General features: G+C 40.5%; 1 protein-coding gene across 1 annotated transcript in view; it reads left to right on the top strand.

The window, feature by feature from the left end:
* Positions 1-26,678, top strand: part of LOC136879381 (unconventional myosin-XIX) — a 60,445-nt gene extending 33,767 nt beyond the window's left edge. The window contains exon 9 of the mRNA XM_067153196.2: positions 26,580-26,678. Coding sequence (XP_067009297.2) covers positions 26,580-26,678 — 99 coding nt within the window. The remainder of the gene's footprint in view (positions 1-26,579) is intronic.
* Positions 26,679-27,213: the final 535 nt, after the last annotated feature.

The following is a 27,213-nucleotide window of genomic DNA, read 5'->3' as shown; positions in this document are numbered from 1 at the left end:
ATAAGTTAGTCTCGGAGAGAAGAGTATTATACATGGTTAGATGGACCCTGTTTCGAGGTTGAGTAATTCGAGATTTTTTCCGAAAAACTATAAGTTGAGTTTTAGTTGGGTTGATAGAAATGTGCCAAGAATTGAACCAAGTTTCAAGAACGGTTAAATAATTTTGGAGATGTTTTGTTAATGTTTTAGTAGTGGGTGTTAAAGCTAAAATGGCGAGGTCATCGGCGTATTGATAAAGGCGGAGGGGGGAATCAGGGTGGGGGATATCGTGGGTATATAGGATATAAAGAAGAGGAGAAAGAGGGGAGCCTTGGGCAACGCCAGCTGTTAAGGGGAAAGGATAAGAAAGTGTACCATGGATGTTGATCTGTGCCGTGCGGTATTTCAGATAATTGTACACAAAACGGATGATAGTAAATGGAAGCGGGAGATGACGGAGTTTATAAAGTAGTCCTGGATGCCAGACCGAGTCAAAGGCGCGGGTGACATCGAGGCAAACTAATGCTGCTGTTTTGCAAGGTTGGAGAAAGGTATGGAGGGAGGCAGAGATATGAAATAAATGTTCATGAGTAGAATGATGAGGGCGAAAACCAGCCTGAGAAGAAGGGAAAAGACCTAAGGAATCGAGGTAGGAAGTAATCCTGCGACTTATGATGCCTTCAAGAATTTTACTAAGAACCGGAAGTAAAGAAATCGGGCGATAGGAATGTATGTCAGATGGGAGTTTATTGGGTTTGAGAAAGAGAAGAAGGGTGGCCTTACCCCAATGAGCGGGGTAGGCCCCGGTATATAAAATAAAGGTGTAAATCGTACTGAGAAGGTCGATGAGAATGGAAGGCGCTTCTTGGATATGCCGGTATGAGATACGATCAAAGCCAGGAGAGGTATTTTTCCTATGTTTCAAATAATGACGGATATCGGAAGGTGTGATAGGAGCATTTAAGGGATGGGTATAATCGACTTGGGGAAAATGTAGAAAAGAAGGTTCGAGGTCAGAGTGGTCAGGGTGAAAAAAGTGATTAATGAGATGTTCGTCAGGATGAAGAAAATCAGGGTTCGAAGAAGGGGAAAAGACTGTCCGAAAATAATCCGCAAAGATATTTGCTTTGTCTTTATCAGTACGGGGATGGTTCGGAGCATGTAAAATGGGGTAGGTGGGGAGGGATTTGTGCGTTTTAGTGAGTTGTCGAAAAGTCGTCCAGAATTTTCGTGGTTGGTGATAATCAGCTAAGTCAGTACATTTATCAGTCCAAAATTTACGTTTAATATCCTTTATGTATGATCGAGCATGTCGTAATGTGCGTCTGTGAAGCTGTAACGTAGTCGGGTCTTTGGTACGTAGATATGAATTGTAGTAGTCATGAGCAAGGTGAAGGAGACGTAAAGCCTTAGGTGGGATGGGTGGTTTAGAAGGGTGGTAAGAGTGGCGAGGAATATGGAGGTTATCAGAAATAATAATGTCACGTTCAATAGTATCAATTAGGGAGTGAAGGGCGGGGATGGAGGTAGGGGGTAAGGTACCGTGGAGTAAGTTTTCTATAGTAGTGCGATATTCCTGCCAGTTAGCATGGGAAAAACGACGGGTAGGAGGAGGACGAATAAACACCAGTAATATTAATGAGGGCCGAAGCATGATCACTTTTTAACGGGACTAGTTGTTGAATAGTGGGAGAAGTTGCCAAAGAGGGGGAAAGGAAAAGAACATCAGGAGTGGATTGGTTAGCAGGTAAGGTATGAAAAGGGAAAGGATAATGTACACCCCGGATATGATGACATAAGTCGGTAAAGTCACGATGTTGTGTTGGAGTATATGAAGTTACATTAATATCGGCTAAAATGATATAATCGGTAAAAGTCGAATCGATGTGCTGTATAAAATCTGTGGGAGCTGAGAGACCAGGTGAAAGATAAAGAGTAGCAATAGTGATCGATTTGTGAGGAGTAAGTATTTCTAATATGAGGTATTCGGAGAAATTGTTAGGAAAATTAAAATAATGTTGAATTACGGTGTATGTTCAACGAACGCCGATGGCGACGCCACCGCGACCTTGACCAGGGCGGTCAGCGCGGTAAAGTACAAATGGAGCGAATTTAGGGTGAAAAGCAGGCGTCAAAAAGGTTTCATTTAATACAAAAACATCCGGGGTATACATGGAAAAGGACGTATCCAGAAGCGGAAGGTTGGCGCGAACTGATCTTACATTAGCATAATAAACCTTGAATTTATCGCATAAAATGTACCGTACTCAGGGGAAAGAATGAAAAATGCATTCGACTCCCCGAGTACGACACATCCACATGTGTATTGAGCACCAACCGAGCCGCTAACTGGATTTGGGTAAGGATATGGGGATGGTGGGTAGGAAGGATATTCTGCAACACCATCGTGACAAAACGAATGATGTTTTCAGAAGTAGGAGGAAGGAGAACAGTATTGGATTGGGTAGTAGGTAGATCATGGGATTGGACTGGTACGGCGGTTTCTGGCTTATTAGGTTCAGGGAGAGGTTTGTTTTTACATTTGTAACCAAAGGAAGGGTGTTCAAGGTTACAGTTAACACACTTGGGAGTTGATTTATTGGGACACACTTGTATAGAATGTTCCCGACTTGAGCAAATGGGACATACCTCAGGGTGATTACAAGGCGCTCCAGGAGCATGGTCATAGCGCTGACATTTTGGACAGCGAATCCGTTGTGGAGGCGCAGATCTAGATGGCTCCACCCTGTGACGCCGGCCGTAGATCAGCGCGCCGTCTCGCAACAGCGCGTCCAGCGGCGGGGCAGTCTTGGTGAGAATGCGCACCAAGGTTGTAGGACCATTTGCATTCCTGATGCGGTGGACGCGGTAGATGTCGAGGCCGTCTTGTTGAAGTTGATCTAGAATGTCATTATCAGTGTAGTCCTTGTCCACGCCGTATGCCACTACTGACGTGATGGAAGATGTGCGGGCGGGCGGGTCAGGGCGATGAGCAGGGCTGCGCAGAGGCATGTTGGTGACCTTGGCGTTGGGTCCTAGTCGAGTAATACCAATTTTAGTGATGAAATGGGAGTAGTACGACTTGCTGGTTTTAATGTTGAAGCCCCCGTTTCAAGCGCATTGTATTTCAATGTTATATTCTGAAGGATTCGGCGTATGGGCGCACAAGACTGTGTAAAGCTTCCTGATGTTGGAATGTGCTTCATCCAGGTCTCGAAGCTTTAGAAGGTAAAATGCCGGCTGGAGCATGGCCTTGAAAGACTGGTCAATGGCACTGCGGTTGCGAATATTCGGTGGTAAGGCAGGATTCATCGCAGCCTGGGCGTAAGACTTCATTCTGCCAGGCATAAACGGCGGAGGCTGCTGTTGTTGGGAAGTGGTTGGTGTCAGTTGTGAAAGTGGTTTGATTCCCGCTAAAGGGTCAGTAATGGCCCTAGGAGCAGGATCTCGGTCACAAGATGATGAGCGGCTGGAAGCAGGAGAAACAGCAGGCTGTGTACCCGGAGCGTTACGGATCTTCTTACGGCCCCCGGTTGTATCCGAAGCGTCGGAGTCCGCCCGTCGTCGAGGCTGCTTCGTCTGCGTGACGTCCATTTCTGGCGATGGAGGTCGATCTGCCAATGGTGTAGAAGATGTTTCACTCATGTTGTAGCTTCCGTCTGGTCTGGAAGATTGTGTGGATTCGTCATTGCTCATAGTAGCTGGGCCGATCATTAGCCAAAAACTGAGAGTGACCGTGGAGGCCACTGCATAGGCTACTTGAAGTCACCAGCAGTGCCAATGCACTATGAGAGCTATGTCTCATTTTCAAAAATTGATGCCTGCCTGGCCATCAAATGATGTAGATGTTGATTCCCATAGGGAACCTAAAATATTTGTCCCGAATGAGTAAATTTATAATACCAATATATAATGGTCCGTTATTGGACATTATAAATTTTCCAGCTAACTAATTCTTGGTTGCCTGCGTTTCGCCCTCGTGTGCTAAGTTAGGCTCGTCAGTTGGGACTTAGCACACCACCCAAGACGCAAGGCTAGTGCATACCGTGGAGGCCACTGCATAGGCTACTTGAAGTCACCAGCAGTGCCAATGCACTATGAGAGCTATGTCTCATTTTCAAAAATTGATGCCTGCCTGGCCATCAAATGATGTTAGGTTGCCTATGGGAATCAACATCTACATCATTTGATGGCCAGGCAGGCATCAATTTTTGAAAATGAGACATACCTCTCATAGTGCATTGGCACTGCTGGTGGCTTCAAGTAGCCTATGCAGTGGCCTCCACGGTATGCACTAGCCTTGCGTCTTGGGTGGTGTGCTAAGTCCCAACTGACGAGCCTAACTTAGCACACGAGGGCGAAACGCAGGCAACCAAGAATGAGTTAGCTGGAAAATTTATAATGTCCAATAATGGACCATTATATTGGTATTATAAATTTACTCATTCGGGACAAATATTTTAGGTTCCCTATGGGAATCAACATCTACATCATTTGATGGCCAGGCAGGCATCAATTTTTTTGAAAATGAGACATAGCTCTCATAGTGCATTGGCACTGCTGGTGGTTTCAAGTAGCCTATGCAGTGGCCTCCACGGTATGCACTAGCCTTGCGTCTTGGGTGGTGTGCTAAGTCCCAACTGACGAGCCTAACTTAGCACACGAGGGCGAAACGCAGGCAACCAAGAATGAGTTAGCTGGAAAATTTATAATGTCCAATAACAGACCATTATATTGGTATTATAAATTTACTCATTCGGGACAAATATTTTAGGTTCCCTATGGGAATCAACATCTACATCACATGTCACGATTCCGGTCATGTACGGCCTGTACAGAAACGAATATTTGGAGCCTGTGTCAATGTCCTCCTACAAGAAAATATTTTATACTAAATTCAATCTGAGGCGCAAAGCACTTAAGAAAAACACCTGCAATGTTTGCGATTCTCTGGATGCTCAACTGAAAGGTCATGAAGATTCACTTGACCTAAGGCAACAACTGGAGATCCATCAAGAGGTAGCAGAAAGGGCGCGTTCCGTATTGAAGAATGATATGAAGCGTGCTGCTACGATCAAAGATTTAGTGGTTCTGACATTCGACTTCCAGCGGACTCTACCTTTGCCAAAAATCTCCACTAATATAGTATTCTACAAATGCGTATTGTGGCTGTACAACTGTAGAGTTCATGATGGAGGGTCAAATAAAGGCTACTGCTATGTCTGGGTAGAAGGGCAAGCTGGCCGTGGAGCACAAGAGATAGGGTCTTGTCTCAGACAACATCTCATGGACCGGGTGAGTTGGCCGTGCTCGTAGAGGCGCGCGGCTGTGAGCTTGCATCCGGGAGATAGTAGGTTTGAATCCCACTGTCGGCAGCCCTGAAGATGGTTTTCCGTGGTTACCCATTTTCACACCAGGCAAATGCTGGGGCTGTACCTTAATTAAGGCCACGGCCGCTTCCTTCCAACTCCTAGGCCTATTCTATCCCATCGTCGCCATAAGACCTATCTGTGTCGGTGCGACGTAAAGCCCCTAGCAAAAAAAAAACATCTCATGGAAAATTTAGACGAGGAAAAGAAACATCTAATATTGTGGTCAGATTCTTGTGTGGGACAGAACAGGAAAATAAAAGCTTGTTCTTATGTTGAAGAGTATCCTGGCTTCACATCCAACATTAGAAACCATTCAAATGAAATTTCTAATACTTGGGCACAGTTTCTTGCCCAATGATGATGACTTCGGAGACATAAAGTGTTCTTTAAAGTTTCAGCAGCGGCTGTACACTCCAGATGATTACATACAAGTCATGAAGCAATGCTGTAGTAAAAATAAATTTATAGTAAAAGAGATGAAGAAAGACGACTTTGTGGGATCTGCTTGTTTAGAAAAGAAGGTAATGAACAGGAAGAAAGACATTGAAGGTAAGACTGTCAGTTGGCTGAAAACCAGGGAAATTGAAATCGAAAAGAAAAATCCTTATTCACTTATTTTGAAAACGTCTTTCAATAGCAGTGAAGGTCAGGAAATTTGCTTGAAAAGAAAGAGCTCATCACGTATAAGTGATCACGACGTTTTTCAGGATGACAGTCTAGAACATCTATGGCCTAATGGGAAGCCAATATCAGAACCCAAACTGAAAGACTTGAAGAGTATCATGCATCTCATTCCAAGTGACTGTAGAGGTTTCTATGAAAAACTGTATTCAAATGGTGGAACATATGACAATATAGATGGTTTTGACAAAAAGAGAGTGTGTGAAAAATGAAAATGAAAAACTAATGTATGTGATTCAAATGTATCCTTTGTATTTCTGTAACTAGATTTATATTTTGTTACCTAGTAACATAATAAACACTTTCCACTTTTCATATAGTCCTCTTAATGTATGTTTCTGTAAAATTCTGATATAATAAAATAGTAACAGGTATTGAAAACCCAATATTTTATTGCTGGTTCTTTTATATTTTGAGGATGGTTGCCTAGTTGTACTTCCTCTTAAAACAATAATCACCACCACCACCACCATTTTATATTTTGCTTTAAACTGTAACTGTTCACTAAGCTAGTAAACACTTTCCACTATTCACATACTCCTATTAATGTATGTTTTTGTAAAATTCTTATACAATAAAATAGTAATAGGTATTGAAAATCCAATATTTTATTGCTGGTTCTTGGTTATTAACAACAAAATCTCACATAGTGGCGCTTAACTTGTTGTTGCATAACTACAAGTTCCGTAACCCTGAGCATCAAAACGTTAACCACCGCAGTTTGGTGCTTAGCCGCTTGATGCATATCTTCGACCCGTAAACTGCAAATACGGCTAAGTTAAATTTGAGGAAAACAAAGAAAATATTGCACTGAATGAATCTTCTTGTGAATATTGTAATTACGCGCACCTCATTATGTAACTGTACCAAATATTGATTTATTTTGTCTAAAATATCTCTTCTAAGATGGTTTTAAATGTGAAAACCTTTGAACGCAATTTGCTCAAAACTAAGATTTGACGCTTAGCCGGTTGATTCATAACACCGTCCATTTATAAGAAAATATAAAGGTCCAATAATACAGTCTTGAGGAATTTCCCTCTTAATTATTACAGGGTCAGATAAAGCTTCACCTACTCTAATTCTCTGAGATAAATTTTCTATGAAGATATCAAGCCCATTCAGTCACTCCTTTGTCTAGTCAAATTGCTCTCATTTTTGCCAGTAGTCTCCCATGATACACCTTATCAAATGCCTTAGACAGGTCAATCAGGATACAGTCTATTTGACATCATCATCATCATCCTAAACCATCTCCAGTTTCCCGGGTGTGGTATATGAACCTCCTCTATCTCATCCTGTCCTTGTACCATTCTTCCTCCACCAACTTGTCCCAATCATGACCTCTCAGCAGTACATCGCTCTTAACTAAATCTATCCATTTCCTTCGTGGCCTTCCAACGGGTCGTCTTCCTTCTACCTTTCTGTCAAATTCCTTCCTTGCAGTTTTGTTTGCTGGCATCCTCTTCATGTAACCAAACCACTTCAGTCTTGATATCTGAATCTTATTGAGGAGAGAATCATCTATTCCTACTTCTTCTCTAATTTTCTCATTCCTAATCTTGTCTTTCCTGGTTTTCTGGATCATAGTGCATAGGAATTTCATTTCAGCTGCCTGAAGTTTGGAATTATCTCTATTGGTCAGTGTTGTGGTTTCGAGACTGTATGTAAGAATTGGTGTATAATAGGACTTGTACAATGTCATTTTTGTTTTCATGGGTATTTGCTCATCCCACAGCAGGTGTCTTACCTGGTGGTAAAATTGTGTTGCCTTATTGATTCGATTGTTCACCTCATGTTTTGCTAGGTTGTCATTTGATATAACGCTACCCAAGTATTTGAAAACTGGAACAGTGTCCAGTTGAGCTTCATTTAACATGACTATTGGTTCTGCTCCTTCCCCAAACACTTTCATCACCACCGTCTTGGTCTTGCTGATGTTTAAACCATATTTCTTAAACTCCTCATTCCAGCTTTGTATTCTCTCTCCCAATTCCTCTTCTGAGTCACTCCAGATCGCAACATCATCTGCAAATGTGAAGGCTTTGATATCTCCATGTTCTTTCCTTTTAATAGATTTCATTACTACATCCATTACAATAATAAATAGAAGTGGTGACAATGAGCTGCCCTGCTGCACTCCTCTCTTTGTTTCAAACCAGTCCGACAAACCACATCCTATTTGAATACAGCTTCTGTTCCCACTATACAACATTTTCACTTTGTCTATGAGGCTGTCTCGCACTTGAAGTTCTTTCATGCATTGCCAAATTCTTTCCCTTGGTACACTATCGTATGCTTTCTCAATGTCCAAAAATATTAGAAATAAAGGCTTGTTCTTCTCCCAGTATTTTTCCATTAGCATCCTAATTGCAAATATAAGGTCTGTAGTTGACCTTCCTGGTCTGAAACCATACTGCTCTTCTTCCAAAATTGGTTCAACAATATCTCTGATTCTGGTCTCTATTATTTTTTCCAATATTTTCAGGACATGAGACAGTAGTGTGATACCACAGTAATTAGTACATTTTTGTCGGCTTCCTTTCTTGAACAGAGGTACAATGATGCCCATCTTCCAGTCCTCAGGAATAGTATTTTCCTCCCATATCTTGTTGAGCAGTCTATAGAGCCATTGGATTCCTGGAACTCCCGCTGCTTTCAACATATCTGCACTTAGTTCATCTATGCCCACTGCTTTTCCTTTCTTCATGCTCTTGAGTGCATTTTCAACCTCAAGCCATGTAATTGGTGGTTCAGTTGTGGTTCCTCGACTTGGCTCTCCTCTATCCGTTGTTATGTTTTCTGTATCTCCATTCAGCAGCTTTTCGAAATAGATCTTGAGTTCTTGTTTAGTTTCTCCCTCTTCTTGTGCCAGAGTTCCATCATCACGTTCTATTGCTTTTATGGTCTCTTGATCCCTTCGCTTGTTTTTCACTACTCTGTATAGCAATTTCATATTTCCTCTACTGTCCTTTTCCAGTTTGTCTGCAAACTCATTCCATTTCTTCTCTTTTTCTTCCCTTACAATGTTCTTTACAGCAAGTTTCTTGTTCCTGTATACTCCTTGAAGTCTTTGTATTTCTTGTTCATTTCGTTCTTGTCCCTGTTTTTGTTCTTCCTTGTCCAGTGCCTTCTTTATTTGGTTTCTTTCTTTCACCGCTGTCTTCACTCTATCATTCCACCATGGTGTCTCCTTTTTTCTTTTGATAGAACTTGTAACTCCACATAGGTTTTTGGCTTCTCCCACAAAGGTGTCTTTGAAGGCCTTCCATTCTTCATTAACGCTGGTTACTTCACACTTCGGCAAACTCTGTTGAATCCTTAGTTTGTATTCTTCCTTTATTTGGACTTCTTGCAACTTCCAAGTTTTAACCCTTGGTTTTTTCGTAATAAGTTTCTGCGTTTCATTTGCCTTATGTTTGAAGTCTACTACCAACAATCTGTGGTCACTGTCCATGCTTTCACTAGGGATGACCTTTACATCTGTGATGTACCTTCCACCATCTTTATTTGTGATTACGTAGTCAATCAATGTTCTATACTGACCATCCCAACTGTACCTTGTTATTCTGTGACTGTCTCGTTTTTTGAAGAATGTATTTTTGATTATAAGATCATTTCTTCTGCACAGATCTAATAGTTGTTCTCCTTCTGGGTTCCTTTGTCGAAATGTGGACTAATGATGTTCTCGTACCCAAGTCTGTCTACCCCAACTTGAGCATTTAGATCTCCAATAATAATAATAATAACATTTTCCTCATTAACTGTATCTTCCAGGTCTTGCCAAAATTTCTCTTTGTCTTCCTCACTGCAGCCTGTCTGTGTGGGGCATACACTTGTATGATGGTGTACTTAGTGTTCTCCAGTTTCATGAACATTTTAATTATTCTATCACTTTTGCAGATAACTTCAGCTGTAGCATCAGTCCTTTCATTAATTAAGAATCCAACACCATTTTTCGCTACCTTCTCCTGTCCACTCCAGTATAATTTATAACCTCCACGAAGTGTCTTACTTCCAATCCCTTTCCATTTGGTCTCACTTAATCCCAATATTGATATTTTTCTTCTATCCATCATGTCTAGGAGTTCTTCTAACTTTCCAGTTAATGATAGTTCCAATTCGGTATTTGGGTCTCTCTTTTATTTGGGGTTTCCTTTCAGAACATTGTATATCATCAGCCTTACGGTCATCATACTTTACAATTGTCTGAGAGGACGTGTCAGTCCGGTCTATAATATTCTTTCCGAGGCTCTTTTTCTTATTGAAAGCAACTGTATTCAGTACTCTCCTGCTGACTTGCTAGGCCTAACGCATAAGAGGATTTTCTTTCAGGGTTTACTCCCTTAGCCTTTGAGGATGCCTTCCTCGTCCTACAAGGCAGTAGGTTCCATCTGTACACCCCAGAAGGATGGGTTGCCTCTTCCGCCATCTCCACCGTACCGAAGTCCATCTTCTCCGCCGTAGATGCCGTTGAGGTCTTCACCCTTAACCCAGGGCAAGGGCCCTCCATATTTATGAACCCTGGAGAGAGGGTGTCCCAGTATTTTAAAACCCCCAGAAATTGGGCTACCTGTTGGTCCGCGGGTTGTATTGGTTATTTCAACCAGCCCTACATACTGTAGGGGCCCCCTATCCGCCACCTGGGGACGCGCTCTGTAGGGGTCAGGTTCCCCTGGTTACTTATTGGAAGTTAACCCCACCCACAAGGAGTAAGGTTATTTGCAGAGAGTCTATTTGACCTGAATCCAAAATATCTGCTATATCTTGCTGGAATCCTACAAGTTTACCTTCAGTGGAATAATCTTTCCTAAACCCAAACTGCCTTCTATTGAACCAGTTATTAATTTTGCAAACATGTCTAATATAATCAGAAAGAATGCTTTCCCAAAGCTTACATGCTATGTATGCATGTCAAACTGACTGGCCTGTAATTTTCAGCTTTATGTCTATCACCCTTTCCTTTATACACAGGGGCTACTATAGCAACTCTCCATTCATTTGTTATAGCTCCTTCATGTAAACAATAATCAAATAAGTACTTCAGATATGGTACTATATCCCAACCCATTGTCTTTAGTATTGTACCGGTAAAAGAGGCCAACTCTCAGATTAAATGTTAAAGTAGCATGACTATAGTTCTCAGGGCGAAAAACTGGATTAATTGTAGCTAGGGCTCGGTACAGGAGGTAGGTCCTATCTACAGAAAAACTTTGACTCTGATTGCACAAGAGTTTATTCTAATAAGTCATGAATTGGCACATCACCTCTAAGTAGAAATGGATTGTCTTCCTCGTATTCCAATAGTATGGCTCGGGTTCTCCAGCTCACCAAGCCAAGCTGGTTGAAGCACGTTCCAGAAGACTCCAGGGATTCCAGGGACTCCAGAGACTCCAGACAGAGGCAGCTGGACTGTCTGGATTGACGGCAAGTAGAGATGTCTCGAACTCTGAGGCCCGGGTCGAACCCCGGTGATCCAGGCGATGAGGCAATGAGACTGAGTGGATTGATATTCCCAAGGTCACTAGTAGCACTGAGTCCATGAAAACCTTGGATGATCAACTTATAAGCAGAGTTCTTGATAATTGTACATCAAGACTTCCAACACTCCTAAAACGATATGAGTGGTATTAATAATTTTAGAGTTCATCACTAGGAAAATCCCCTTCCCTGAATAACTTTTGGCAACGAAAAATACAAGTCCCTTCTTGTGAAATTATAGTTAAACTCAAAGTTCATTACTGGCGAAGGTGCAAGTCTTTGCCTAAACTTGAATGAAAACACAAGTCCATTCACTTGGAAGTTTGAATATATTTCAAGTTAATCACTGGTGAAATTCATAAAGTCTTTGAGTGACCACTGACAGAAACACAAGTCCTTCCACATAAAATAAATTCACTGACAAAATTTATAAGTCTTTTAAACCAACACTGGCAAATGTACAAGTCTTTGAGTAAATGCAAGTGAAATCCTAACTTTGTTTAGAGCCGTTGGAAAGTTAAAGTTCATCACTAGCAATGTTAATCAATCGCTGTCTATTAGAAGGATGAGATCCTCAACAGTCGCAAATATTCCACGTAAATAATACAAGTCCATTTCACGAACACTTAGAAAAATTCCAATCTCGAATACTCGTAAATAATACAAGTCCATTCAATGATCACGTAGAAAAGTTCTGGTCTCGAACACATGAAAATAATACAAGTCCATTCAGTGAACACTTAGAAAAATTCCAGCTTCGAAGACGCGTAAATAATACAAGTCCATTTAGTGAACACTTAGAAAAGTTTCAGTCTCGAAGGCATGTAAATAATACAAGTCCATTCAATGAACACTTAGAAGAATTCTGGTCTCGAACCCATGTAAATAATACAAGTCCATTTCATGAACACTTAGAAAAATTCCAGCTTCGAAGACACGTATATAATACAAGTCCAAACACTTAGAAAAGTTTCAGTCTCGAAGGCACGTAAATAATACAAGTCCATTTAATTAACACTTGTAAATATTCTAAGTTCATTTACGAAAACTTAGAAAATTTTCTACAACACTCGAAGTCTTATGAGTCCACTTATAGTACTTGGAAGAATCGTCTTCCCACACTTGTATAATGACAGAGTTCCACGATGATAGTAGCAGCAAGAGTGTCCCCGCTGACTACCCAGCTGAGACTGTGTGAATAGGCTACAGTAGGTCCTCCTTTTATTCAATCCGGGATGTCTACGTCATAATACGGTTTGATTGAATATCTCCCGAATCCCTCAATGGATTTGCTTGAAACTCGAGCATTGGGACGTTTAGGTGATCCCAAACAAGATGACATATCGCTCGATTTGCTAGCATCATTATTATAGAAATTTCAAAATTTTCTCCATCAAACTCTCTAGAACAAGTGACGTGGAATCCAGAAAATACCAGTCAAGACTGGTAACACGTGTTGATTTGAGCGGGCGGTCTAGCTAGCCCCTGTGGCTACGTCACAGCTCACAGTCGTCATACACTCGCTAGCTGGTCCTCGCTGCTGGTAAACAAACCAGGCGCGCTCGGAACATTACGCGTGGTAAATAAACGTAACTTATGCTCAAAAAATACTTATGTACAGGTCGTAACCGGTACAGTATATCTCCCGAAATCTTATCAATTCCAGCCGATTTTCTAGTTTTCAACTTTTGTATCATATTGTAAATGCCATTTTTATCATATGTAAATTTTAATACTTCTTTAGCATTAGTCACCTCCTCTTTCTGGACATTATCCTTGTAACCAACAATCTTTACATACTGCTGACTGAATACTTCTGCCTTTTGAAGATCCTCACATACACACTACTCTTGTTCATTAGCCGACGATCGGTCATGTTGTTCGTCGTCACGCAGTCTCGTGTTAGATTTTATCTAACACAACATCTGTGTAGAGAAATGATCAAATAGAGTGCATTTTTGAGGTTGGATTTGTTTCTTCATAGTTCAAATGCATTAAGGTAGATTTACTATTATGTAACTTACACTTTTACTCCCTCAATGTGAACAAACATAGGAATTTTTAGAAATAATCGCTAGGACATAGAAAGTTAAAATTATATTATATTAATAAGAAGTATATACCAAATAAAATATATATCCAAATTTGTGTAGAAAGGTGTTCTTTCAAATTAGCTTCTTCACCACTGATATTATGATCCATAGCCCACAAATTAGCCCAATGAATAAGAGTATGGACAATCTGCATGCACTGTACAAACAAATACAAATTTTCAAATCATGAACTACCTTTCCCAGCTTACATGTCACTGACAATGTCATATGCATGGAAACAGTCCAATAACATATATTATGACAATTACAAAATCTTGACGCAAAAAATATAACAGTTTGAGATCACGCAAACTTACTCACCATTGTCTTCCTGGCGACGCACTGTACAGATACAAATTTTCAAATTATGAACTACCTTCTCCAGCTTACAAGTCACTGACAATATCATATGCATAGAAACAGTTCAATAACATATATGATAATTAAAAATATCTTGACACAAAAAATCCTGGTTCATGTTTGTGGGTTACTGTAGTCACGTCCTAGTTCGTGAACCATGGGCAACGGCTGAGTGGCCTAGTAAGTGGTCCTGAGAGTCGGGATACCAGTTGCTATGGAATGGGAGTGGGCATCTCGGACATATTCTGAGTCATGGCCCTCCTTGTGCTCAGGCGGCTAGGACTACACAATTCACCGGTGGTCCATAACCCGTTAGAGGAGAGATCCTCACTTGGACTATGTGCAAGTAGGGCAGCATCCTGCTTCATGAATTTACCGAGCTCAGAACACTTTAAGCAAGCCTCGGACCTATGGGAGTAATGGAGTCCCACTCCCATTTGACAGGCGAGGGACTCCTTGGAAACAACTTGGCGAACGAAATGGAATTCGATGGGGAGCTATCAATATTAATGGGGCTTGTGGAAGAAAGAAGGTAGAACTTGCTGAGTCAGCAAAGAGGATGCATCTGGATGTGCTAGGAGTAAGTGATATTCGGGTAAGGGGAGATAAGGAGGAAGAGATAGGAGATTATAAAGTGCGAGGGTGCAGATGAGGATGAAGTTGACAAGTTTTATGAAGCATTGAGTGACATCGTGGTCAGGGTGAACAGCAAGGATAGAATAGTGCTAATGGGCAGAGTCTGGGGTAGGGCTCTTTATCAGGAATACCATTGCACGCAACATAGTTTCTGTTAGGCACGTAAGTGAGCGAATGATGTGGGTAGATTTGTCAGTGGGAGGAATTAGGACAAGAATTGTGTCCGTGTATTCACCATGCGAGGGTGCAGATGAGGATGAAGTTGACAAGTTTTATGAAGCATTGAGTGACATCGTGGTCAGGGTGAACAGCAAGGACAGAATAGTGCTAATGGGCGATTTCAATGCGAGAGTTGGGAATAGAACTGAAGGATACGAAAGGGTGATTGGTAAATGTGGGGAAGATATGGAAGCTAATGGGAATGGGAAGCGTTTGCTGGACTTCTGTGCTAGTATGGGTTTAGCTGTTACGAATACATTCTTCAAGCATAAGGCTATTCACCGCTACACATGGGAGGCTAGGGGTACCAGATCCATAATAGACTATATCTTAACAGACTTTGAATTCAGGAAATCTTTTAGGAATGTACGAGTTTCTCGGGGATTTTTCGATGATACAGACCATTATCTGATCTGTAGTGAACTAAGTATCTCTAGGCCTAGGGTAGAGAAAGTGAAATCTGTCTGCAAACGAATAAGGGTAGTAAATCTCCAGGACGAGGAAATTAGACAGAAGTACATGGATATGATTAGTGAGAAGTTTCGAACAGTAGACAGTAAGCAGGTTCAGGATATAGAAAGTGAATGGGTGGCATACAGGGATGCTGTAGTAGAAACAGCAAGGGAATGCCTAGGAACAAGTGTGTGTAAAGATGGGAAAAGGCGAACATCTTGGTGGAATGATGAAGTGAGAGCAGCCTGTAAACGTAAAAAGAAGGCTTATCAGAAATGGCTCCAAACAAGGGCCGAGGCAGACAGGGATTTGTACGTAGATGAAAGAAACAGAGCGAAACAAATAGTTGTTGAATCCAAAAAGAAGTCATGGGAAGATTTTGGTAATAACCTGGAAAGGCTAGGTCAAGCAGGAGGGAAACCTTTCTGGACAGTAATAAAGAATCTTAGGAAGGGAGGGAAAAAGGAAATGAACAGTGTTTTGAGTAATTCAGGTGAACTCATAACAGATCCCAGGGAATCACTGGAGAGGTGGAGGGAATATTTTGAACATCTTCTCAATGTAAAAGGAAATCATCATGATGGTGTTGCAAACAGTCAAGCTCATGGGGAGGAGGAAAATGATGTTGGTGAAATTATGCTTGAGGAAGTGGAAAGGATAGTAAATAAACTCCATTTTCATAAGGCAGCAGGAATAGATGAAATTAGACCTGAAATGGTGAAGTATAGTGGGAAGGCAGGGATGAAATGGCTTCATAGAGTAGTCAAATTAGCGTGGAGTGTTGGTAAGGTACCTTCAGATTGGACAAAAGCAGTAACTGCACCTATCTATAAGCAAGGGAACAGGAAGGATTGCAACAACTATCCAGGTATCTCATTGATTAGTATACCAGGCAAAGTATTCACAGGCATCTTGGAAGGGAGGGTGCGATCAGTCGTTGAGAGGAAGTTGGATGAAAACCAGTGTGGTTTCAGACCACAGAGAGGCTGTCAGGATCAGATTTTCAGTATACGCCAGGTAATTGAAAAATGCTACGAGAGGAATAGGCAGTTGTGTTTATGTTTCGTAGATCTAGAGAAAGCATATGACAGGGTACCGAGGGAAAAGATGTTCGCTATACTGGGGGACTATGGAATTAAAGGTAGATTATTAAAATCAATCAAAGGCATTTATGTTGACAATTGGGCTTCAGTGAGAATTGATGGTAGAATGAGTTCTTGGTTCAGGGTACTTATAGGAGTTAGACAAGGCTGTAATCTTTCACCTTTGCTGTTTGTAGTTTACATGGATCATATGCTGAAAGGTATAAAATGGCAGGGAGGGATTCAGTTAGGTGGAAATGTAGTAAGCAGCCTGGCCTATGCTGACGACTTGGTCTTAATGGCAGACTGTGCCGAAAGCCTGCAGTCTAACATCTTGGAACTTGAAAATAGGTGCAATGAGTATGGTATGAAAATTAGCCTCTCGAAGACTAAATTGATGTCAGTAGGTAAGAAATCCAACAGAATTGAATGTCAGATTGGTGATACAAAGCTAGAACAGGTCGATAATTTCAAGTATTTAGGTTGTGTGTTTTCCCAGGATGGTAATATAGTAAGTGAGATTGAATCAAGGTGTAGTAAAGCTAATGCAGTGAGCTCGCAGTTGCGATCAGCAGTATTCCGTAAGAAGGAAGTCAGCTCCCAGACAAAACTATCGTTACATCGGTCTGTTTTCAGACCAACTTTGCTTTATGGGAGCGAAAGCTGGGTGGACTCAGGATATCTTATTCATAAGTTAGAAGTAACAGACATGAAAGTAGCAAGAATGATTGCTGGTACAAACAGGTGGGAACAATGGCAGGATGGTACTCGGAATGAGGAGATAAAGGCTAATTTAGGAATGAACTCGATGGATGAAGCTGTACGCATAAACCGGCTTCGGTGGTGGGGTCATGTGAGGCGAATGGAGGAGGATAGGTTACCTAGGAGAATAATGGACTCTGTTATGGAGGGTAAGAGAAGTAGAGGGAGACCAAGACGACAATGGTTAGACTCTGTTTCTAACGATTTAAAGATAAGAGGTATAGAACTAAATGAGGCCACAACACTAGTTGCAAATCGAGGATTGTGGCGACGTTTAGTAAATTCTCAGAGGCTTGCAGACTGAACGCTGAAAGGCATAACAGTCTATAATGATAATGTATGTATGTATGTATGACACAAAAAATACAACAGTTTGAGATCACACAAACCTACTCATCACCATCCTCCTGGCCATGAAAACACTCACTGCAAACTAACTTTGTTGATCCTGTGTGTTCCTTGCAAACTGGATGTTGCCAAGAATCAAACAGCTATTCGTGAACCTGTTCTTTGTATAACAGTGGGCACACCTTGGTTTACCTGCTGTAGGTGTTTCTGCTTTGTTTGTTTGTTTGTTTGCAGAAGGTCTTCTCCAGTGATGTTCCTGATTTTCTGTCGCTAAGTTATTGATAAATTTGTGAGTGAAGCATGTTTCATCAAATGAGGTGTGGCGAGTGTCTTGGCCAGTTCCTTTAGAAAATGCCTTCGTGAAATCATATTGCCAGTGTTGTTCATATAAATGTAATCTGTGCATTTATTGCCCCAACATTGAATAGTCCCTGGAAGACAGTCATCGGCCATCTGTTGCTGATCTTTGAAACAGAATACTCAGATTTCAATCTGTCCACGACATCCATTCCACCTTTTGTTAGATTATAAAACATAATCATTTCATGTTTCTCGGCTTCCCCAGTCGAAGCATCAATGGCATCATCATTGTGCATGGTTGAGATGAGCAAAACGTTTTTCTTTTTCCTAGAAATGTATGAAACTAGCAAGCAATGGTTTGGATTTTTCCCATATCCAAAGAGGCTGCTTGGTGCTTTTCTTCCTCTGATGTTGAAAAATTCCTGTGATAGCTGGGGTTTGTTTTTACGTACCATCCCTACTATCATTTTATGATGATTTACATATAAATCATTAGCAAGTGGTACCAAGGTGAAATAATTGTCCACTGTTATATTTCTACCAGTTTCATCAATCAGTTGCATTAATCTTTTCACAACACTGCTTGCATCATTTGGTAATTTATAGGGACCCTCTGTCTGCTTTCCTGGGTAGATCTCCATGTTAAAAATACAGAACGTCCTGGCATCTAGCAAGACATTGATTCCGATGCCATATTTTGCTGGTTTGTTGGCCATAAATTGCCTGAATTTACAGTGGCCCCTAAATAGCTCCAGCACATCAATATCCCGTATTCTCCAAGTGTATAGCTATCAATGCATTGTTTTACGAATCCATCAAATATGTGCCGCATAGGAACATGGTTGTCTTCCTTCTTCCTGTCTGCTCTTGAATTCTTCTTGTCAAACCTTACTGCCTGCACCAGAATGTGGAATCTTCTTTCAGACATAAAAGCAGAAAAAAATTCTGGTGATGTTCCATCTGTAGCCCACATTTCAGTAGTGTTCAAGTGTTGAGCCTTTTTTACTCCTAGCATGTACATCACTCTGAAAAATGCTACAGTTTCTTCATTATTAGTGAGCTCACAGTCTCTAAACCTACGACCATATGAAGTAGCCATTATCTGTATTATTTCATTTGTAAAGTGCACAATTTCACTTAGTGTTGCATCAGGAAAAAATATTTTCCAACAATCGATAAAGTTTGTACCGCTCTTTGCTTGTCCTTTAACACCAGGCAGTTTAGTTATTATATTTTGCTGGCGTGTTTTAGTAGGAATTGGCTTATGGACCTCGCACTTCGTAATTTTGTCTTTACCTACATACTCTGAGGCCGGTCTACGTCCGAGTAAATCGCGGATACGCACATCACTCTCATTTGATTGCTCTGTATCAGAATTGTGTTCACTGTGTTCAGGAGGTGCGTCACTTTCACCAATGTCGTCACAAAAAGAACTAGGAGTCACATACTCATCTTCCTCTTCCATCCACTGCATAATTAGATCTTCTTCTGGGTTCAAAGCCATGTTATACACCTCGCTTCTACACGTATGTCACTAACTGTAAGCGGAAGAAACATTCAACGTCATCGATCGCGCCGTTAGAAACTACCTAACACAACACTAACGTGACCAGTTCCGCAGCTAGATTCCAACTAACACACAGGTCTCACCCAATTCAAATCCCCGTCACCAATCATGCACAACACCTCCACCCTTGAAAGTAACAGAGCGGTGTCACTCAGGTAGTGGGGGAAGCAATTCAGAGAGTTCTGCGCCATCCACCATGCAAAAACAAAATGGCGATGAAGAAACTGCCAATGTTAGATTTTTTCTAACAGCGCGACCGATCCCGGGTTAATGATTCCAGGAATGTCCTTCTTGGAACCTATTTCTGTCTTAAAGTACCTATACATACCCTTCCATTTTTCACTAAAATTTTTATGACTGCTAATTATGCTTGCTAGCATGTTAGCTGACTTCTTTGCTAGCTTCAATTTCCTAGTAAGTTCCTTCAATTTCTCCTTACCTCTATTTCTTTTCAATCTGCACCTCCTCCTTAGTCTCTTTATTTCTCTGTTATAATAAAGTAGGTCTTTACCATTCCTTACCACCTTCAAAAGTATAAACCTGTTTTCACATTCCTCAAAATTAAAATCCGTCAGAATGTGGACTGGCCTCAGCATCTTCAAGCATGCAGAGGTGGCAAATGTTGAACTCGCACCTTCGCGTTTCGTCTCGATCACTCGAGTTGGTCGAAGTTTTGTTGACTTCCAAATGGCGGCCGAAGTAATTCCTCCTGGTCGTAAATGGTCGAGTGTAACCTCCAATTCTTTGTGTAAGAGAGTGTGACCAGAAAATAATGCTTAATAAACCCACTGCTTCAAAATAAAAAGCTTCTACTAACATTTGTTATCTGCAATAATACTGTACTTCTGATATTTTTATTGGCCCCAGTGCACATGTTTTCATATGTGTTGTTTGGTGTTTATTACACCTTTCAGTATACTTGTTATTTTATAAGCAGCAGCACAAAAGGTTTTCATATTTGTTCTCTCATGTTTTCTCACGCCTTTTAATACTTTCCTCTCATCTTCACAAACTGTAGATAATTATAATTGTCACTGTACCCACGGATACATGACATAAAATGCCATGTAGGAAAAAGCTGTATGTAGTTTCCACATCCCTGTTGCATAGTTTTTTTTCATATACACAGTAGTACGTTTTCTCACTTTACATGTTCTTTTTCCTTGTTCCCTGCAGAAACGTCTTAAACGAGGTTTTACTGTGTTCTTTTGCCAGGTTGGAGCATGCTCTTTTATATACCTTCTGTACAGATCGGTGATGTTTTGAATATATTGCAATATTCGTTATGAAGGCAATTGATGTAGGCCTACCCGTACTCGATCCAAGATAACCAGTCTCCTCAGACAGCTGAAATCAACCACAGGGATTGCCTCTTTGCCTGGCCTTATATTGTATGTTCACCCCCAGGATCCTGCATGCCCCAAGGACATCTTTGGGACCTCTGGAACATATCTCTCACTCGGAGGTCAGCGGGGACTTTCCATTACAGCTCCATAACTTGCACCTACTGGTGTCTATAAGCAAGGGAGCAGGAGGGCTTGCTACAACTATCGAGGTATTTCATTGATCAGTATACCAGGCAAGGTGTTCACTGGTATTTTGGAAGATAGGGTGTGATTAGTGGTTGAGAGTAAGTTATATGAAAATCAGTGTGGTAGTTGTACTGAGGGATTATGAAATTAAGGGTAGATTATTAAAAGCAATCAAAGGCATTTATGTTGTCAATTGGTCTGTGGTGAGCATTGAGGGGTAGAATGAGTTCTTGGTTAAAGGTACTTAACAGGGGTTAGATAAGGCTGTAATCTTTCTTGAGGCCAGATTTCTTCTTATTCTACACTTGCTGTATCAAGACTGAAGATCTGTCAAGATGGCTGCTCAATGAATATTTGTGCCTGCCCTCCTGATGAAGCCGGGGGGGACTGGATGTTGAAGAAATGAAACTGATGAAGGGAGAGCATATCTATTCAAGGATGGCAGTGTATGAAGATGTGGATATTGTCTGTGTCCTTTTGTGATTTTATGTTTGTCCTTGTCTCTTCCAACACTGACCCGCCTATCATGTATTCCTTTTCTTGTTCCTTTCTCTCTATATGTGACTACATTAAGAAAGAGTAGACAATACAACGCTGAGTGTTGTGCGGCAGTGGATAACCTGACTCTTGAAATGGGCCAATGGCTTCGGGCAGAGGGGATCTTCCAGTGGAGGAAATGTCACTGAAATTTAGCACGCAGCGTCTGTTCTGCAAGTTAGGGGTGGCCTCATTGAAACCTGGCAGCTAGGTTTAAAATGCCTATGGGTGTAGCAAGCCCATCGTAATAATAGACTGTATGAAGTCTTAAACTGGGTCGGGACAAGGAGAGGGTAAAATAGAGTTCACTGAACCACAGCCGTGTCCAGGAGCTACCTGGACAGGGATATTAGAAAAGAGGGAAATAAGAAAAGAAAAAGTAAATACCTTTAGAACTGTTTTTGCTCCAACGCTAATGTATGGATGTGAAAGGTGGCAATGCTTGGAAAACTTCAGAACAGGGTAACAGTTGCTGAAATGAAACATTGCAGGAGGACTGAATAAAACCTGAAATGAAAGGATAAGAGAAGAAGTAGCATTTGAACTGCTTAGAAGGTACACTGGTAAGAGCATGTTGGGTATGGATGGATTCTGAAAGGAAAGGAAAGGAAAGGAAAGGAAAGGAAAGGAAAGGAAAGGAAAGGAAAGGAAAGGAAAGGAAAGGAAAGGAAAGGAAAGGAAAGGAAAGCAAATTCATGATTCAAGACCAGAGGAAGACCCAGGCATACATACTTGCAAACTATTGAAGTACTTGGAATGAAATTAGGGAATGGAATAAGGGAGATAAAGAGATTCACAAAAGACTGTAGAAACTGGATGGAATGGATCAAAGAAGGAACCCTGGTACTGTAAAAGAATAATGGAAAGGAAAGATAAGTTCCACGTTGGGTGGTCACTTAAATCTCTCCTGGTCATTTTGGAGGTTTGAGCAGAAGGTATTCATTAATGACCAGGAGAGATTTAAGTGACCACAATATCATCCCAGAATATTGCTGAGGTTCTGTCTTGCTCACTGTACATTCTGGCCCATTGTTTAATACATCATCATCATCGGTTTGCCCTTCCAGCGAGCCGGGTAGGGTGTTTGAAAATGAGCGTCTTCCGATGTTGCCTATTCAAAAAGATTCCCAATTCTATCCTCTTCTCTCCACGTCTTCCCTCAGTTGGTTCATCCATCTTCTTCTTGGTCTTCCAGCTGATCTTCTACTTGTTATTCTCTTTTCCAAATAATCACATGGTAACCTTGTGTTATTCATCATTTAACCTGCCCAAACCATTTAAGTCTAGATGCCCTAAGTCTTTCCTCCATCAATTCATTTAGACGTAGGTTAGATCGGATCTCATCATTTTTCACGTGATCAAGTCGTGTCTTTTGGAGGGCAGTTCTAAGAAATTTCATTTCACAGGCTTGAATCCTACTACAATCCTTTGATGTTAGTGTGCAGGTTTCCAGAGAATATGTAAGGTCGGGAGTAAAATATGTCCTTTATAGGGTCATTTTTGTTCTTTGTGGGACCTTCTCATCTCATAGTAGGTGACTAATGATACTGTAAAGGTTAGAGCCTTTGGTTACTCTGTTTTTTTTTTTTTAAATTTGTATCTTAGCTCTATTATTACTAGTCATTACACTTCCTAAATATCTGAATTGGTGTACTACTTCAACTTGGTAGTCCTGAATTTTTATGTTGCATTCTGTCTGCTGATTTTCAATGCTACTGTTTTTGATGGGTTCAATTTCATTCCATAATCATCAAACTTCTTACACCATCCATTCAGATTATTTTGCACTCCCTCCTCTGTTTCATTCCATATTGTCATATCATCTGCAAACACCAGAGCCTGAAGATCTTTATTACCTTTTCCTTTAAAATGGTATCCATAACTGCTATGAATAGAAGAGGTGATAAAGCATTTCCCTGTTGTACTCCTTTGGTTGTATTGAACCATTCAGAGTGACCATCTCCAATACTGACACAGCTTTTGCAATTAGTATATAGCATTTGGTTCTTCCTAATAAGGCACTCTGGTATACCAAGTTTTCTAAGACTTTTCCAAATAGTTGATCTAGGAACATTATCATATGCCTTTTCAAGGTCCATAAACACAATAATGAGGTCTTTTCCTCTTTCCCAGTGTTTCTCTGCCAACATCCTCAAAGCAAATATCAGATCTGTTGTGCTTCTTCCAGCCCTAAAGCCATGTTGTTCCTCTTCTAAGATAGGCTCTAGTATATCCCTTACTCTGGCTTCAATAATTTTCTCCATAATTTTAAGGTCGTGTGATAAGAGGGTAATGCCTCTGTAATTTTCACTTTCCCTTCTACTCTCTTTCTTAAAGATAGAAACTATCACCCCTTTTGTCCAATCTTCAGGTATTTCATTGTCCTTCCATATTGTTCTGAGAAATCTATACAGCCACTGTATTCATGGCAGACCAGCAGCTTTAATCGTGTCAGCTGTAACTTCATCAGCTCCTGCTGACTTACCACTTCTCATCCTAAGGAGAGCTCGCTCTAGTTCTGTCCATGTAATTGGGATATCTTCCTCTATTGTTTTCTCTCCTACATCCTCAACAGAGATCTCATTAGGGTCATTTATGAGCTTGTCAATATACTGTCCCATTGTATCCGTGATATCTTTCATATTGCGAACTATATTCCCCTCTGCTGTCTCCAGAGCTGTAATTGCTTCTTTACCTGATCTTTTACTTTTTAACATTCCATATATCATTTTCATATTCCCTTTACTGTCTTCTTCCATTTTGTAAATTCTTTCCAACTTTTCTCTTTTTCTTCCCGTACAATTCTCTTGACTTCCAACCTGTATCTATATTCTTTTGCCATCTCTTCCAATTTATTGTTGTCTATTTGGTTGCTGTTGATTCTTCTGTCAGACTTAGCCACATGAAGAACTTTTTTGGCTTTATTCCTTTTCATTATGGCTTCTTTCACTTTATCATTCCAACGAGATGTTCTTTTCTCTCTAACTCTTCTGCATGTTCTTCCACATATTTTATCTGCACTACCAACTAGACTTGCCGTAAAATCTTTCCATTCTTCATTATCTTTCCTTGTGTCTGTTATTGGTATTTTAGCTCTAATTTCCTCTTGAAACTGCTGTTTGACTTCCAGATCTTTCAATTTCCAGTCTTTAATTCATGGTTTTTTCTTCTAGTTTACTTTAATAGGTTTGGTGACTCTTAGGACTACAATGAGGAGTCTATGGTCACTATCAAGGCTCTCACTAGGTATCACTTTTACATCATGCTCCTTTCCTCCACTTGACCTATCTGTGATGATAAGATCTACCACTGATCTATACTGACCATCCCAGCTGTATCTCATTACCTTGTGGCTATCCCGTTTCTGAAACCACGAGTCTTTCACCAGAAGTTGGTTTCGTGTACATAGATCAAGCAGAAGTTTACCCTCCTCATTTCTATTACTAAATCCATATGGATCAATAATTCCTTCATAACCTGACCTATCAGTTCCTACCTGGGCATTAAAATCCTCAATTATCATTATGTTCTCTTCATTAATGATGTCCTCTAGTTTTTCTAGGAAGCTTGCTTTTTGGTCATCACTGCAACCCTGCAAGTATAAACTTTGATCACAGTTTGAGTTCCTCCATTTAGGTATATTTTAACTTTGATTAATCTATCATTGATGAATGAGACATCTGTTACACTATCAGTGTCTTTATGGAGTATAAAACCAACTCCATTCCTCGCCACTGCAGGATTACCACTCCAGTATAATTTATATCCATCCTCTAATATTCTTGTGTTGCAACCTTACCATTTGGTTTCACTTAGCCCTAGGATGTGAATATGTCTGCGGTTCATTAAATCCGTGATTTCGTTGCATTTTCCTGTTAGAGTCATAATGTTTAAGGTTCCAATCTGAAGCTTGTTTCTATGATCAGTCCTTCACGTGCATCTTGAATGAACATCAGACACGACATTGTCATTAGTTACAAGAGTACTTGAAGTATTGTCGACATTCAGAATATGTTTCTTTCTGAGGCTCGTTTTTGTTTTGAAAGCAACTGCATTGTACTCCTGTACTGACTTGTAAGGCCTAACGTACTAGAGGATTTTCTTTCAGGGTGGTCTCTCTTAGCCTTTGGCAGTCCTCTGCCTCACTGCAAGGCAGCAGCTGATGAATTTATGTGTTATTTCCCATACATTCAGGGTGGTCTCCCTTAGCCTTTGGCAGTCCTCTGCCTCACTGCAAGGCAGCAGCTGATGAATTTATGTCTTATTTCCCACACAAAGGTCTCATCTTATCCAATCTTCTAAAGGAAAACTCCTCTGCTCGCAGTTATTGGTTTTCCCTTAGTTTGCCTGGTTTGTTATTGGCCGCCAGACCCTCGGCCAGACAGTCGCAAGTAGTACCGTCTACAGTTACATACGGTAGCAGAATATATTCTGACCTGACTCCACAGTTGTTTAGTACAAACCTGTGCCAAATACATTACCTTGTGAGTATTTTGTTCCTGCTGGTGCTGTGGTGACAGTGGCAGTGGATTTCAACAAAATTCAACCTAGAAATAATGTCCAGCACGCAAACCTATGTAATTTACTTGGTGTTTACAAACTCAAATGTGTGAATACCCCAAATTCCACATTTAACAAAACAGTAAACAGAGAGAAAAATAGAATCTGCATTGCCTACCAATCAGTAGGCACAGATAACAACTGAAGCATAGACATCAAATTCTACATATTGCTGCTTAGAGACCCAACCTTAATACTCTAGCCTAATGCAAAAAAATCAGACACAGTTTCAAAAATTATTCTATTGAAGTTGTAGAAGTGAATTTGAATTTCTTCAGAACGCTTCTATCAATGTCATTTATCACAGATGGGCATTGTTGGTAATTGTGTCTAATGTTGATGTTAAGTTGTAAATAACTTTTCAGTTATCAGCCATTTTTAATCTTGTAGAAATGGATCTTTAATTCTTGTTACATGACACTTTTGACATTTTCTGGACATGTCTCATATTTTGGAGTGCTAAACTGGAAGTCTTAAGATGATTCTTTCTCCAACATACGAAAGATGAAATATCAATTTGCAGTAACAATGAAGACTTTACAGTAGTTTGAATTTTACAATATAAATATACCTCTGAGTATGATAAAGAGTGTGTTTAAATGCATTTCTTGTTCTAGGTTCCAGTAAGATTTCACATCAGGACCACTTGCTTACCATTCTCACACATGCTGCCTTACAGTGAACTACCTCATGGCCTTGAAGATGCATTCCGATGATTCTTGGATAAAACAATGCTGTTTGCATTTCTCTTGTCAAACAATAAACTGTGTTCTAGTCCATTTTGTATTTCTTTCTTGATCAATGTACTTTTTACCATTGTGCTCTTTGTATTGGGAAACTCTCTGTACAAAGAAAGCCCACCATATAAAATGTGACAATGGAGACTGACAAGCAGAGAGTGAAACAAATTTACTTAAAGAATTGTCAAAATGTGCAATATTAGGCAGATCTAAGAATGGAATACACTGAAAATACTAGCAGAAGAAGAAGAATAAGAAGAAGAAGAAGAAGAAGAAGAAGAAGAAGAAGAAGAAGAAAAAAGAAGAAGTTGCTCACATATTAGTAGTATGTCTTACTGAGGAGTAACTGATGTCCTTTGAGAAGTAACTTTAATATAGAAGAAGATGCTGCCTTCTCTGAACTCTTGGTTCAGCCGGTGGAGTATTCCTTAAAAGACCTTCCATGGTTGACTGTCAAGGTGTCACCTGTGTGGGACTAGGTCCCGAATTACAACTCTGGATGTGATCCAGT

This window comes from Anabrus simplex, chromosome 8, assembly GCF_040414725.1.
Source record: "Anabrus simplex isolate iqAnaSimp1 chromosome 8, ASM4041472v1, whole genome shotgun sequence".
Taxonomy (NCBI): Eukaryota; Metazoa; Arthropoda; class Insecta; order Orthoptera; family Tettigoniidae; genus Anabrus; species Anabrus simplex.
Note: the sequence above shows the minus strand (reverse complement) of the source record. Positions and strands in the feature narration are given on the sequence as shown.